The 15,243-nt window shown below is 42.6% G+C and overlaps 3 protein-coding genes across 4 annotated transcripts; 1 reads left to right on the top strand and 2 right to left on the bottom strand.

Annotated features, from left to right (window-relative positions):
• Positions 1 to 525: 525 nt before the first annotated feature.
• LOC128259084 (uncharacterized) lies at positions 526 to 2,002 on the top strand. Its single transcript, XM_052991227.1, has 2 exons — positions 526 to 779; positions 1,340 to 2,002. The coding sequence occupies exons 1-2, from the start codon at positions 628 to 630 to the stop codon at positions 1,806 to 1,808; spliced, it is 621 nt and encodes a 206-aa protein (XP_052847187.1). The 5' UTR covers positions 526 to 627; the 3' UTR covers positions 1,809 to 2,002.
• A 344-nt stretch (positions 2,003 to 2,346) lies between these two features.
• On the bottom strand, positions 2,347 to 8,142 carry LOC128259071 (uncharacterized). Of its 2 annotated transcripts, none has more exons than XM_052991209.1 (6): positions 5,671 to 8,142; positions 5,349 to 5,606; positions 4,666 to 4,914; positions 4,412 to 4,591; positions 3,609 to 3,957; positions 2,347 to 3,291 (listed from the first exon to the last, which is right to left on the bottom strand). In XM_052991209.1, exons 1-6 carry the CDS (start codon positions 8,140 to 8,142, stop codon positions 3,287 to 3,289), a joined length of 3,513 nt encoding a protein of 1,170 aa, XP_052847169.1. In that variant the 3' UTR covers positions 2,347 to 3,286. The 2 variants fall into 2 exon arrangements, with proteins under 2 accessions (XP_052847169.1, XP_052847170.1); XM_052991210.1 differs by having other exon boundaries at positions 4,666 to 4,911.
• Positions 8,143 to 11,762: 3,620 nt separating this feature from the next.
• On the bottom strand, positions 11,763 to 14,048 carry LOC128259085 (uncharacterized protein KIAA1143 homolog). The gene is made up of 3 exons (XM_052991228.1): positions 13,720 to 14,048; positions 13,510 to 13,648; positions 11,763 to 11,980 (listed from the first exon to the last, which is right to left on the bottom strand). Exons 1-3 carry the CDS (start codon positions 13,825 to 13,827, stop codon positions 11,763 to 11,765), a joined length of 465 nt encoding a protein of 154 aa, XP_052847188.1. The 5' UTR covers positions 13,828 to 14,048.
• Between the last annotated feature and the right edge of the window lie 1,195 nt (positions 14,049 to 15,243).

The raw sequence follows: 15,243 nt of genomic DNA, 5'->3' as shown, positions 1-15,243 counted from the left end.
GCATAGGTACTAAATGCAAACGTTTTCTGGTTACTTTGCGGTCAAAGCACATCTCTACGTCAGCCGTATGGGGCGTATGCGTAATGTGCTGGCTACTCGGATACTCACATCGACATCAGTTTGGCAGACGGGCGCGTGTCCAGGCCACATGCAATAATCCCCGGCAAATGCGTCACTGGAGGTGCAATGTTTATGGACTTATTTTTGGGACAGTAAACAACAAGCTGAGATTTGCGTAGACAGCCCTACGTTTACCTGCGAATGGATCAATATCTTTGGGTATTCGAGTCCCTGGGACACGCTCCCAAAACGAGCACAATTAATTAGAGCCTGGAGCTCAGCGCAGAAAAACAATCGAAACGGAAGCCAAGTCGAACTTGGTGCCTAGAAACTGTGCGAGACTTGTGGAGACTTGAGAGAGTGGCAAACCTGTCGGTCAATTAACAGTTGCCGATAATTACGCGGAATCGCGCCTCGCCGGCCGAAGCTCCATCGCCAAATCGCTATAAAAGCGCTCCGATCTGCACTAATTACCTTTAAACGCGCGAAAGTCAGGCAAGGCACCGGAGCCACTATTCCAGAGCAGTGCTATTCCTTCCCAAAGCCTAAGCCCAATCCCCACCAGAGATGCAGGTGCGCCAGGCTGTGTTTGGAGCCGCCGTGCTCGGCCTGCTGTTGGCCATCGGGTCCGGCCTGCCCGTCCTGGATGCCAGCTCGGGCATCGACAACGCCACCATCGAGGAGCTGAGGGCCAGCGTCAACGATACGCCCAAGAATCTGTAAGTTTGAGTAATTAAATTCTATTTTACTTACTTTTTTAAATAGAAGTTTAAAAAGTTCAAGTTTAAGTTATATAATAAAGGCAAACAAAGACGTTTTCTTTTTTAAGTTCCAAAAATTGGATTGAATTTATTAAGAATGATCCAAAGTAGAAATACCTTAATAAAAACCATGCTGATAATATATACATAAAATAAATATATTCTAGTTTTAAAAACATCCTATTATATCAACAAATTGATATCACTATATTAAAACCAAATTATAAATATATCAACAAAAACTTAGTAAATAATTAGGAATTATAAATTGTATACCATTTTAATTAGCTCTAGAAAATTGAATTAACCCATAGAATATGGTTGAGATTGAAACTCCTAAAGATAAAAATAATTTTAGCACGCATTTTAATCAATAGTTGTTTTTCCATTGAAAAAAAAAGTGTTAATTGGATATAAAATAACACAAAATATAGATTTTTGTTGAACAGGTTTATTTAGTTGATATTTTTACCGCATTGAAGAACTGTTTTTTAACTAGTTTCAATCCCTCTTTGCAGCTATGTGGTCAAGGCGGTGGTCTACGAGATTGGCATCCTGACGGAGGTGGGCGAGAATGACACCAGTTTCGAGAGCCAGGAGCGCGTCGACCTGACCTTCTACGACACGCACAGCAACAAGAGTCACATCGACCTGGGCAACATCCCTCTGCCCATCCAGACGAACGTGACGGGTCAAGTGCTGACCGGCATTGCGCCCGTGAATCTGGGTGCGTTCAGCAGTCCGCAGGAATTGCTGGAGACTTTGCCCCTCACCGGATCAATTGTGAACATCACGCACAGCGATACCGCCTTCTATCAACTGAGTAAATCGAACACCAGTGCCGCCGATAAGCCACAGATCCTGGATCAGGATACCCTGGCCAAGCTCACGCATGCGGCTCAGCTCTTTCCGCCCTCGTCGCAAATTGGCCAATCCTTGCCCGTGAATCCCGCCACCGATAACGAGGTGACGGAACCCGAGGATTAGGGTGTCAATCTCATCGTGATGCAGTGCAACCTACAAATAATGTATACTCTAGATCTACTTAGTTTTATGGCTTCACACACTTAAGTACCTACAGTGCTAGAAAAGACTGGACGAGGAGACAGGCCTTGGTTGGAATTTCACTTTTCTATTGTAAAGTAAAAATAAATTTCGCATTAGTGCTACACAGAAAACAATTTTCTTCTCGTTTTGATACTTTCATGTGTAAGAAGGGAGAGGAGAGAAAGCGTAAAAGTAGCCTTTTTTAATCTATATTATCTGTGAGTATACAATTGATACTTGCAATCGTTTCTCTCTGTGTAGGTAAATGAGGCCTCTGCTGTTCTTTTTTTCCAACTGGTGCTATCTGGTCTTCAAGCGGTGCGAGGTGGTCATCGTAGTCATCATGTGACTGGCGAAATGCTAAAAGCATTCCAATCACTTCTCACCTCGGGATGATAGAAGTGGATCCAATAGTTAGAGGCCCGTCTGGAAACCACCTCCAAGAATCAGCAATGAAAGAAAAGCTCCTTGAACTATCTTAGCATTTTTATATTAACTAGGTTTTTAATTTTCTCATTTTCAGTTTGTTTGTTTGTTTGTTGGTTGGTTGGTAGTTGTTGTTTGTGTTGTGTTCTGGTTGTTTTGCTTTATAACTGTAGTACATGGGGACTCTTAGGCGGTAATAGATGATATATACTTTAATATTAATAGATAATGTGTAATATAAATATAAGTTTAAACTTGTACACAAAAATTAAAATGTCGAACGTCTCTCTCAGATCAGTTTTTAGAAGAGTCCTAACCGCTAGCCGCTAACCGCACTTCGCTTCGCCTCATCGACTGATCGCAAAAGAAATAGCTAGAAAACGAAACGAAGCAATACGCCACTTACGTGGGCGGGGGGACCTATTCAAAATGTATATACATACTGCAACACACATTTTTGGATACTCGTCGTAGTTCTCGTATAAATAGTTTAGTTTTTAACTAATTTACATAGTCATCATGCTGACGATGCGCTCTGGCGGCTTCTTCATAATATGCTTTAAATATAGTTAAATATATATGTATATCGTATGTACGTGGTATATTTTAGTAGTAGCTACAACTTCAACTTATGTGCACACTCCAAAACGTATGTAACTAAAATCCGTAACTAGTATCTCTATATCTGTATCTGTATCTGTAGTTGTATCTATGCCGTTAGCGTTATGTGTATCGCGTATCCTGTAGCTGTTGTGTGTTGGTGATTAAACCGCAGCAAATACGGGCTACTATTCTAGTTTAGTCAGGGTTCGTTCCTTCTCATAATCATCTGTTTATACTCATGCTCTTTATACAATTCGTCTTACAGAAGTAAATGGGCGTGACCTTGAGGCGGCAAGGTCGCGTTCGGCTTAAAAACAAAACTAATTTTAAAGCGCTGTCAATGCTGCAAACTTTGCGAGATTAGGTTTTTGGTTGATCCAACACGCTCTTTAATCTGCGAAAAAAAAGGAAATACTTATAAATAGGAAATACATTGTGTTTAAATAAGATAATAGTTATCTAAGGAAAATTCCATGCTTTTTGTCGCATAAACAAGTATGTTTGTAATGGTGGGATATACATATAATTATTATATACTCATCTTATATATCATATACTCATTGAATTGTGTTTTTCTTCTTGTGCTTTAACGCAATTTAAATAAGTCGAGTTTTAGCCCTATTTTTCTTGAATTTAAACAAAGCATAGCATTTTCCAAAGATATCCATTTCGATAGTTTTAGCTTTAATGCCAATCTGAGAAAACACGTACCTATGACATGACTCTCCATATTTGTGATGCGTGGCTTCGATGCGGGCTGTGGTATGATGGTGATCTCATCATTGATCTTAAGCGGCTTCAGCAGCGAGTCATTGGCCGCTCCCAACGAACTGCGCGACATCCCTGCTCCAGATCCCGACCCGCTGGACTGCGCGCTGTTCTTCTTGCTGTCCATCGCCTTCCTGGCCACCGTACTGTGGGCGGTATAGACGTGCGTCTCGAATTGCTTGTACATGCCGAAGGTGGCCGTGCAAACGGTGCACTTGTAGGACAGGTGAGCGGGCTTCAGGGTCATGTGGTGATCGCGCGAAACGTGATTCAGCAACTTCCATTGGTACATCTGCAGGCGAAAGTTTACGGAATTAGAAATTACTCATGCGGAAGTTATATATAATTGAGATAAGAATAAATACTTTGCCCAGCAGCCCAAAAAAAGCGAGAGTCATACGATAGTTTGTAAAATGTTAGGAAATGAATTGAAAATTGGACAAAAAAACTTATTTAAATTGAACTACCATTAAAATTATTGTCAAAAACGGAACGTTAACTAGTAAAAAATATTTTTTAAGTCTAGCAAAACAATTATTAAACCCTGGGTACAGATATCTCTGATAAGCTTTCATAAACGAAACATTTGCTGCCACCAAATGACGACAGATGGTTCTTTTTTTGTATTGTTTTATAATCCAGCTTTGTTTTATCCGTTTAATATGTCCGGCCGATATCGCTTACAAAGTTTTGATCCACTGGGTAATAGCACTATAATTCTGAGCTCATTTATCAGCGAAACTCACCCTGCCACAGACTGGACAACGACCGGCATCCTTGCCCTTGTTGGCAGCCTCCTGCATGGAGCTTGTGACCAAGCCATGTGAGCCCAGCAAGTGCCTCTCTAATCCTTGATCCGTAAAGAACCGGAATTGACACTTTTGGCAATTCAATGGCGGCCTGTTGTAGATCATCTTGGGATGAATCTGTTTAAAAACCAAAAAGAAAAAACCGTATTAGCAAAAAAGGAAAACGGGGAGAAATGGAAACTCAGCTGTACCTTCACTTTGTGCATCCATTGCATGTGATTGCGCAGCTGTTCCAGATCCTTGATGTAGCCGTCGCAGATCTCGCAGATGACGAACTGCGCCTTGTTGTTGCCGCTGGGACTCTGGCCGGGCTTCATCCCTGCGGCCGCCTGAGGCGCCTTGCTGGACGAGGCTCCCGCTCCGGCGCCCACAGAGCTCTGTCGAGGTAATGGCGTTATCGAGATGCTGGGCTGTCCGGCCATAGGTTTCTTGGACGCCTGCTTTAATAAATTGATAATCGATTAAAACCGGTATTTAAGAAGGAAATAATGGGGAGTCTAAGATTATGTACACATTTTGGAGTCTTATAGAACTTACAATTAAAAGCTTAAGACTGTAAAATTATTCAAGTATTCAAGTATTTATTATTAAGACTTTCGTAAATGGTGCTTGAATATAAATACAAATATTTGAAAGTTGTAACAAAATAATGTAATGTAGTTTTAGTTTTAAGACACTTTTTAATTCTTAAAAGTTTTCTTTAAGATGAATCAACTTGTCATTATTTACTCGAAAAATAATAATTAAAACAAAAATCCAGACAAAATTGGATATACCAACATTTTCAAAAGCTTTTCCAAAACAAAACTCTACAAGCGATTTAAATAAAATATAATAGACTCTTTCAAGACTCTGCCACATAGTTTTAGCTTACCTGAACAAGCTGACCGGCAGCCAATTGGTAGCTGTTGGGCAGCGACAGTCCCGCGCTCATCGAGTTGCCGCCGCGCACTGGCGCCGGATTCCGCACCATATTCTGTTTGGGTGGCTGTGGCGCCCGTTGCCGCATCTTGGCCGCATTCTGGGCGGCCAACGCGGCAGCTTGAAGATTATTCCTGGCCTGCGCCGCCGCCTGCTGTTGCTGGATGTTGGCCAGAGCGGCCTTTTGTGCAGCCGCCTGCGCAGCCATGGCCTAAAAGCGATTAAATCGATTAAGAGCTGTTTTAGATAGATTAAAGATGTACAAACACTCCTACCTGATAGGCGGTGGCGGTGCCCACAAGACCATGACGTGGCTTGATGCGCGGTATCTTGGCCGGTGCCTCCCAGTCGTTGGGCGGCGCCAGGTTCAACTCCGGCCGGAACTTCTTGGCGCAGACGGGCTGATGGCGGGCCAGCTTCGCCTTGCCGTTGTCCTCGAAGCCGCAGTTCGGACACTGGTGATAAGGCAGTGGCTTGATCAGGCGCGCCTTAATGTTGTGCACCGCCTCCATGTGGTAGACAATCTCCGTGGCGTTTCGGATCTCGAATGTGCAGAAATTGCACTTGTACAGCACTCCGTTCATGTGCGGCGTCTCGTAATGATTGGCCATCGCCATGGCCGATTCCGACTTGAAGTTGCAGAACTCGCAGCGCTTCATGCGGAACTTGAAGGGGGCGTTTTTCGTTTTGGAGGCCTGCAGATTGCCCGACAGCGCATTGATGGCCATCTCAAACTCCTTGGGCACGCCCTGCACCTGCGCCTTGCGCATCTTTCGCTTCTGCAAGCGCAGCAGATCCGCCTGCACGTACTCCTGCACCAGGCCCACGCCAATGTCCATGAAGAACTTGCCCAACGGACTCTCGAAGTAGTTCTCCTGTCCGGGCTTGCTGCCACCCGGATTGTTGAGCGCTACTGCTCCGCCGGCCGTGGCCAAAGAGGCGGCAGGTTTGATGGCTACCTTCAGGGCGCTCAGGTCGTCGTTTGCCTCCTTAATCAGCACCTTGGTGCGCACTCCCGACTCCGAGTCGTCGTCGTCGTCTTCGTCGTCATCATCGTCCGACTGCTCCGACCACGATTCGTCGTCGCCCCGCTTCTTCTTCTTTTTCTTGCTAGCACCATCTTCGCCACCCTGTTCCGCCGGTTTGTCCTCCTTGTTCTGCTCGGTCATCATGTCGAACTCGTCGCCCTTGTCCGCCTCAGCTAAATCCTCAGCAGACAGGGCATACTTGGTCTCGATGGCCTTGACCACCTCGCAGATGTTTTCGTGTGGAGGCTTCTCGTAGATGTAGGGCACAATGAAGGAGGGCGCTTCCAGGACGAACATGTCGTCTGTGAGGCCGGGCAGCAGATTGGCATTGTTCGTCATGCTGGGCAGTCCGGTGAGCGATAGCGTTGGCGGATTCAACTGCACCGGGCTGGCGCCCATGCCGCCCGCCGCCATGGGAACTAGTTTGGGCGGCACTACGCCCAGATTGGTGGCAGCTCCCGTCACAGCATTCGTTATGGTCACCGGATAAATGGAATCTCGTGGTCCCGGCACAGAGCTTGGGCTACCATCGTGGGGCATGAGCGAGCGGGCATCCTTGATGGTCAGCTGGCCCATTCCCGACGGCGTTGAGCTGCGCTGCCTTTTGTGGCTGGGCTGCAGCTGCAGATCGTCGTGCAGGTCGCTCTTGCGCTTGCCGCTTGGCGAAATACTTGGAGGTGTGTCGTCTTCAATCACCACGCAGTCATCGTCGTCGTCATCGTCCTCATCCTCATGAACTGGCGGTGGCGGCGGCGTGGCCTTGACTGCTGGCGATGCTGGGGGAAGCTTCTTCACTGGCGGCGGTGGAGCTGGGGACTCTGTATCCGAGTCGGAGGCTATCAGCACTGCATCATCGGAAGAATCACCACCTCCGATTGAGGGGGCCGGTTTGGCAGCCTTCTGCGTGGGCTTTGCTGGCTCCTTGTGGTCCGTGAGATCCATTTCTTCGTCCTCGTCACTGTCCTCGTCCAGATTGACCACTCCGCCATCCGAGTTGGCAATTGCCGCCGCCTTGGCCTCTGCTAAACTGGCCTGTCCGTTCTCTTTCTGTTTAGGGCTGGCTCCAAAGCCATTCTCCTTCTTGGAAGTGGGCTCCTCTTCTTCGTCGTCCCCTTCGCTGGGCAGGCTATCACCGTCACCATCTAGATGGGTTTTCTTCCCGCTGACCAGCTCCTCCTCCTGAACTGTGGCTGCTCCCAGGGGATCTTCGGCCTCGCAGCTGTTTTCCGCTGTGCTGCCGATCTTTTCGGCCTCGTCTTCGTCCTCGGCCTCATGATCCGCGTCCCCATTGGTGGTGGCCTCTTCTTCGTCCTCCCCTTCATCCAGCTTGGGCTCTTTGGAGCTGCTGCTGGTGATCTGTGAGTCCTCGTCGTCGTGCTCCACTTCGTTTTCTTCGACCTCATCCTGGTTCTCATCCACCTCCATTAGGTCGTCGGGCGCTGAAGCTTGCGGAGAGGCCTGGGCCACATCCTCATTGGCGATATCCTTGTCGCCGGAGGAGATGATATCCAGCTTTTCCTTGGCGGGGGGTAACTCCTCCTCCACCTGCTCCTCCTCCGCCACCTGCTCAGCATCATCCTCCATTCTGACTCGCCGCTCATCATCATCCACATCCAGTGCTGCCGATGCTTTGGACTGTTTGGGGGAACTTGATGCGCTGGCAAGCTTTGTCGTGGGCTCGGCCACGCCCTCCGGCAAAACGACATCGACTTCAGTCATTTGAGGTCCGTTCTCTGCTCCGTGGAATGTGCCCAAGTCGGTTTATCTTCCAGCTGTTTGTGTTTCTGTAAGTCATATTGAAAGTAAGTATGAAATTCGGAAAGTCAGTTTAAGATCTTTTTTTCAGAAAATTAAAGGAGAGCTTCTTTTTAGACCAACCGGAAAAATTGGCACGTAAAAGAAAACTAAAGTATCAAAAAGCAACGAATGAGCAGCACAAAGCGCAGCGGGCAAAGAGTAAAAATAAAAAGAGCTAAAACTGCAGAACGAGGGGAAGAAAAAAAGGGGCAAAGAGAAAAGGCGAAAAAAAATTAACAATCACCGAAAAATATTTGAAAATCTGGGTGAATTAAAAAAGGTTAATTTAAGAAAAGGCGGACAAAAACGGTTAAGAGGAAGCAGGAGCGGGGGGAGTTCAAAGAATGGTTTTATACAAAATGGCTGCCATATTGGATTAAAACTAAAATTCAATTTAATATGTAATGTAAGTATGTAAATATTACACTGCGAGAAAAAAAAGAAGCGGGGCAAGGGAGTTATTATTTCCCGATACATGAATGTAATTTATATACTTTGGCATAAACAAACACCGTTACATATATATATTTAAAAACATATATATATATATGTATGTTTATATGTACAAACGAACAGTTACCGAGCAGAGCCAACAAAACGATTGACATACATACAGACACAAACGCACACAGACCGCTTGCACATATATATAAAATCTATATATACAATGGCAATATATATATGTATGTAAGTCGGAAAGGCTGACGGGGGAGGGGCAGGGGGCGGCACGGATGACGACGTTTGGCTTTAGGTTTTTTAGTTGTTTTTGTTGCTGGCGGCGTGGTGGAGTATACTTTTTGTTGTTCTTGTTGTTGTTGTACGTTTTTGGTACAGGAGCGTGTTTTTGCGCTAGTGTTCCTATGTGTGTGTGTGTGCGGCGCTTGCTTTCGTGTGAGTGTTTTTCTGTTTCTATGTTGGTTTGGATCTCACCGTACTTTAAAATATGTTTTAAATAGGTGTTGTACCAGTAAAAAACAAACATTTTTAACTGAGTTTAATCATTGTTTGTTGCCAACCGCACTTACATTTACATATTTCCTTACAATCGGCAGGTTGTTGTTTTGTTTGGCCTCCCTTTTGCACCCTCGATCACAATAAACAAAAATACTGTCTTAAAACAAGGATCCTTTTTCGGTGGTTGAAAACCGGGAAAAATCCGAAAAATTTGGGACTTTTTTATGTTGGAAAAAAAACTGAGTGGAAAGAACGCCAAAGGCGGAGAAACAAGAGACGAGCGAACGAACGAGCGGGCAAGACAAACTGGAAATGTGTGAGGCGGAAAAAGCAAAAACAGAGTTGCAACAAACAGCCGGGGCGCGCGCAGGGTTGCATGGCGCCTATCGGCTATCGGGTATCGATAGCGGGCAATTATGAATTACCAAATCCGCAATTAATTACATATTTTATTGCCAAATTTACGTTTATTTTACTCTTTAAAATGTGATAAAAACATTTACAGCTACTTGCCGGCTAAAGAGAAGGTCGCGCTTTTTCGTACGCTCTCTAAAATAGCGAATAACCGTGTGAAGCGCATGGGCCGCACACATGTGTTTGCCTGTATGTGTGTGTGCATGAATGGAATGGCGTAGAATGGGAGGGAAAACAAATTTGACAATCGTACGCGCGCCACGAACGAAATGAACAAAACAAAACTGAAACGGCATTGCTTGTCGCCGGTTTTTTTTACTTTGATGGATTTATGCGATTTGACATGTGCAGAAATTCAAACTGAGCGCGCGAAAAAATGTTAAATGTGTAGCTTAAATATAGCAAACTAATCTGGCCCCCCCGCTGCACCCCCCTCACCCAAACACACACATACTAACACACACTAGTGTCTTAAACTGTATACTCATCACGATACTTTAGCTGATGCTTCTTCTTTCTCCTCCAACTTATTTCAGATTACGCTGCCCCTCTCTTTCGCACCCACGGCAACGGGATATATACAACCGTACATATCTATCTATATGTATACATACAACTAAATATGTATGTCTGCATGTAAGCGTCGGTATATGTATGTGTGAGTGTGTGTGTCTGTGCGATTTGGTCTATATGCAAGTACAAAATTGGAAAGTAACCCGCTTCTGGCGCATTTTCCATCCCCTTCCCACCCCCCTGATCATCAACTTTGTAGAGGTCGAAGGGCATCCGGAGTAAGGAGTAAGAAGTATGGTGTATGCCGGTCACCTAACCAATCGCCATCATCCCATCGGTGGGCCCATTAAAAGACCCAAACTCAAACCCAAAACTAAACTATCGCCGCACTTTATGTTATACATACACGTGACCTTTTTCGATAAAAAGTAAATTAGCCAATTCATATTTAAGATTGCAAAGTCAGACGAAAATTACTGTGGTGGCTTGACTTTAAAATATCTTAGATTTGGTCTATTGGATCACAACTAAGTATAAATAATTAGTTAGAGAGAGCTTGATCCAAAACTATAAATTTAATCTCAAGTATCTCAGTCAATTACCACTTAAGGAGAAACAAGTTAACTGAAATTACTTTTCAATTTTAAAGTTCCAAAAAGCTTGAAGTTCAAAGAAATGTTCAATAAAATACGAACAATAGACCCGTCTTAATCAACATTGATCTAAAATTTATCTGAACTTAAATAAAACATTAAATAAACAAAATTATTACTTTCGAGTGCAACTGGAATTGCAGTCTTTATATGGCTTCATCCACACAATGTTTATAAGTTGATCCCAAAATAATAATTTTGTCAGTCAATTAACGATAATGATTTTAACAGATTGAAAACCTTCTATCACAGGATATACAAAATAATAGGAATTTAATCAATTTTTCTACTATGATTAAGACAAAGGAAGATATTTTCTTGAAGTAAATCATTTTAACCAAATTTAAATACTCTTAATAAAACAAAGAGAAAAAATTTTGATAAAGATTGAAAAAAATATTTTACGTTAATTATACTTTTTCGAATATTTCGTTAAAAAATCTTATCTGATGCATCGATCAATTCAATAAAAATTAAAAACGCAGTTTAATAAAAATGTTAAATCATTGTGTTTATAATTTTGGTTGACATTACTGAGTTTCAAAATTTAATGATCTAATATCTAATCTTCAAGTGAGTCATTTCAAAATTTATAAATTCCAGATTTTTTCTGAAAATTTGCCACCCAGAAAATAAAGAAAAAAAATTCCATTAATATGTAATATAATTATGATTTACATAAACATATTACTGATATAATGCGGCATTAATGGCAAACAATTTGATTTGGTTAAAATGTAACAAAATTACTGCAACCTTTGATTGGTTGAATTATGAATGTTGGTTATCATAATGGTTTTGTCATTCTGACTTGGCTTCTTCTACATATTTGTACATGTACATATGCAAAACTCGATATCTAACCTACAAAATCCACATGGCAACAAAGAAAACCTAAATCTTAATAGACAATCATTTACAGTTTCTGGCCTAGATTTCTCACCTTAATCATTCGCTGCGGGTTAACTTGGCTAGTGGAAGGTGTTTCCGGATAACAAGGTCTGATCTTCAATCCTCTGCCGTCTCGTCCTCTTCGTCCTCGTTGAAGGACAGCTTACTGCTGGCGACCTTGGACTTTTTGCTCTTGGATTTCTCGGATTTCTTTCCTGATCTCTCCGACTTCTTACTGTTTCCGAATTGGGACTTATCTTCCTCGATGTTGAGCTGCTTAACACGCTGCTTGAAGACTATGGGTTTGGTCAAATCCGCACGTTTTTCGGCTAGTTCTGGAAAAGGTTGAAAGTGAGAGTTAGCTATGAAGCAAACAAGTACTTTGACTCTTACAGAATTGTAATTTTGTATTTTCCTTTGTGTAAAATAAAATAAACTATTTCTAAATTTCATATTTGAGAGAATATGTGTTTAAAACTACTTTTTTCAGTGCAACGACCGAGAATCACCAAAACGAAAATTATAAATTTGTTCTAAAATGGGCATTCGATTTTTGGAAAATTATTAAAGGGGGCTTTATATTACAACATCATTTAATCAGGCTCAGTATCTGAAATAAAATTACTCAAGTGCGTTGAAGATCTTAAAATTGCACATGGTACTACGGAAACAGAAAGTTTGTGATAAGCATTGGTCAATTACTAAAAACTGCATAAAATCCTAAGAAAATGATAAGCGAAATTAATAAGAGGATTTGATTGGAAGTGTATCTAGGTTTTAAAATTGCATAAGCTGTCAACGAAATCTAAAGGTGAAAAGAATTTACTGATTCCAATTCATTATTGGATCTGAAAATGTATCTGGGTTTAAAAATTGCACCATGACGAAGAATGGAAAATCAGAACAGGCCACCCACTGAACCCCTTTCCCCCCGCCTAACCCCCCTTTTCCAAGCAGCACCCACAAGATGTTTTTCTCGGCCCTGGCCAATCCCCTTCTCCTCCCTCCTTCTGCTCCATCTACTGATTCGCAACCCGCCCCCGCTGTTCCGCCACCCCCTCTTCCTCCTCCACCACTGCCCCGTCCCCCTCCTCCCCTGCCTCCTCCACCACGTCGTCAAGCCACTTTGGCCCGCTCTTTTTCTCTTTGCTTGCTGCTTCGTTCATCATTGTCTCTCCGCTTTGGCCGCCTCCTTCATCCGTTCGTTCTTGCCCACGTCGTTTTCACCCGATTTTCTGCGCTCTTCCAAGGGGGGGCGGAGTGAAGCGGGGGGAAAACGGAAGAGGGGACAAAGCGAGCGGCAGCTGCTGTTGTTAACTTCTTTGCCGGCTGCTTTATCGCCCCGCCCGCTTTGCCAACGATTTTTATCACATGTTTTGCTTTAGCGGAGCCCCCCAATGAAAATGTCAGTGTGTATGCCTCGTCGGCTATTTGTATATGTATATGTGCGTGAGGGGTGCTCCGCTGGGCAAAAAAGGGAATCTTCAGGACGGAAATTACTACGATAACCATGGCAACATGGGGCTTAAAAAATAGGTAGTACCAGTACCCTTAAACACCTACATAAAACACCTATTTTTGAGTAAACAAATATCTAACAAACGGTTATTTTTGCACTACCGTTATATTTTCATTGGCAAAAATGCACAAACACACGCGCGCACATCATATATATATATATTAGATATATATGTAACGCTGGGCAGAAGAAGACAACCGCTCGATTGTGACTGAAAAGTTAAACTGAAAGACAAACTACAACATCCTACCTACGCACACACGTGCAACTGCCTGGCTGGTTGTCTATGTGTGTGCGAGCGTGTAAGTATGTATTATAATTATATAGGTATGTACATATATATACCTTTGGCGGCCAACTGAGCCTCATCGGCGGAAAGATCTCCTGGCTTAAGGACCACCACTTGGGGCTGTTCGTCTTCCCTTTCCGGCCGGCAATCCTCACCAGAATCGTAATCCTCGTGGTCCGACTCCAAGCGTTGGCGCTACTTGGGATTCGGATTGAAAATCCCCATTAGAATGTTCCCGGGTTGGCAGCAAGACCAAAAATCCTCACCTTGGTCTCTACGCTTGGACCTTCTTTGTAGCCAATTTCCGCCTTCAACTTGGCCAAAAAGCTGGGTTCCTGCGGCTTAACGTACGTTATGTTGTTGCGCTTGGACATATCAGATATAGGGCAGCTATAACATCACAGTTTTCCTCCGATTCCGCTGCGGTTTTTGTTTTGTAGTTTCTATTTTGGCTAAATATCTTGATGGGGGTGGCACAAAAACAGATGTTTATCGAGAAGTGTGGGTAAACGCGCATCAAAAACACTGATATAAATAACAATGATTATGAATTTAACTTATTTTTTCAAAGAACTTCTTTGTATTTGCCTGAACTTGTAGGTTTCAGCTTGCTTTATTAATGTTTCTTAAAAATAAAAATTGCTATTGTTTTTTGAATATTATCGATAGTCACTACATTGTGCTATGAACTATCACGTGAGTTTTCTATCGATATTGGACTAGATGCAGCCAAGCAGAATTTCCGTGTTGAAGGACTATAGTAATGAATTTATCTTCCACCATATTTCAGCCATTACCAAGTAAACAATAAGTAGAAAGGTAATGTTTACATAAAAATTCGCTTGCAAATGATAAAATTTTTTGTTATTGTTTATTTTTTGTTATTGTTTGTTGTTGTAAGTGATGATAGTTGCGCACGATAGCGATATGACAAATATCGAGTATATATCGACAAAAAATCGGCTAAGTGCTGCCCATAAAAAGATAAATGGGTACATGGTTTAAAAAAGCGGTTACTTTTTAAAAAAGTTTGAAAGACAAAATCAGAAATTGTATTCATAAAAAATGTAAAAGAAAACAAGAGGATGTTGCTGTTTTGCCAAATTAACCTTTAATCTTGTCCCAGCTGACATATTTTCCCCCGACAATATCTACTTCCAGAGACTTGCTTTCAATTTGCGAATAAATTTATACTTCCATCCCTTCCCTCCATCGCGCCAATCAAAAAATGGGCGCTTAAAACTGTCGCATAACTTGCAAATTTTCCGCTTCACCTGCAATTCAATGCCCCGAAACAGAAATTTGATCGAAACTGACAACAAAACAATACACAGTGGCATTCATCAACGTCAGTGGCTTCCATTTGCAATGTCGTATGCACAGTTTCCTTCTCGTTTGAGCCCCCTTTCTGGCCCCCCTCTCTCTCCTCCCATGGAACATAATAAATCATCTGCAAATTGATTTCAAAACTTCGACAGCTAACCAAAAAAGTGCTGCCGAAAAAAGAAGCCAAAATGAAAACTGCAGCAAAACGGAGAAATTTTATGAGCTGCAGCATATGTTGGACAAAAACAAATAGCGTGCAGTGAGAAAAAAAATACTATTTCAGTTTAATTGATCTTAAAAACGTTTTAATAGTTTTAAAATAAAACTGCTGTATTAAAAAAATTAGGATTTTAATTTTTAAAATTTAAGTAAAAGTGCTAACTGCTATATCGGAAAATTTTAGTTTTATGTTTAAGAAATGAATTTTAGTTTTTTTTTTGTAATGAAATATTGGTAAAAAATAA

This window comes from Drosophila gunungcola, assembly GCF_025200985.1.
Source record: "Drosophila gunungcola strain Sukarami chromosome 3L unlocalized genomic scaffold, Dgunungcola_SK_2 000005F, whole genome shotgun sequence".
In the NCBI taxonomy this organism is placed as follows: Eukaryota; Metazoa; Arthropoda; class Insecta; order Diptera; family Drosophilidae; genus Drosophila; species Drosophila gunungcola.
Note: the sequence above shows the minus strand (reverse complement) of the source record. Positions and strands in the feature narration are given on the sequence as shown.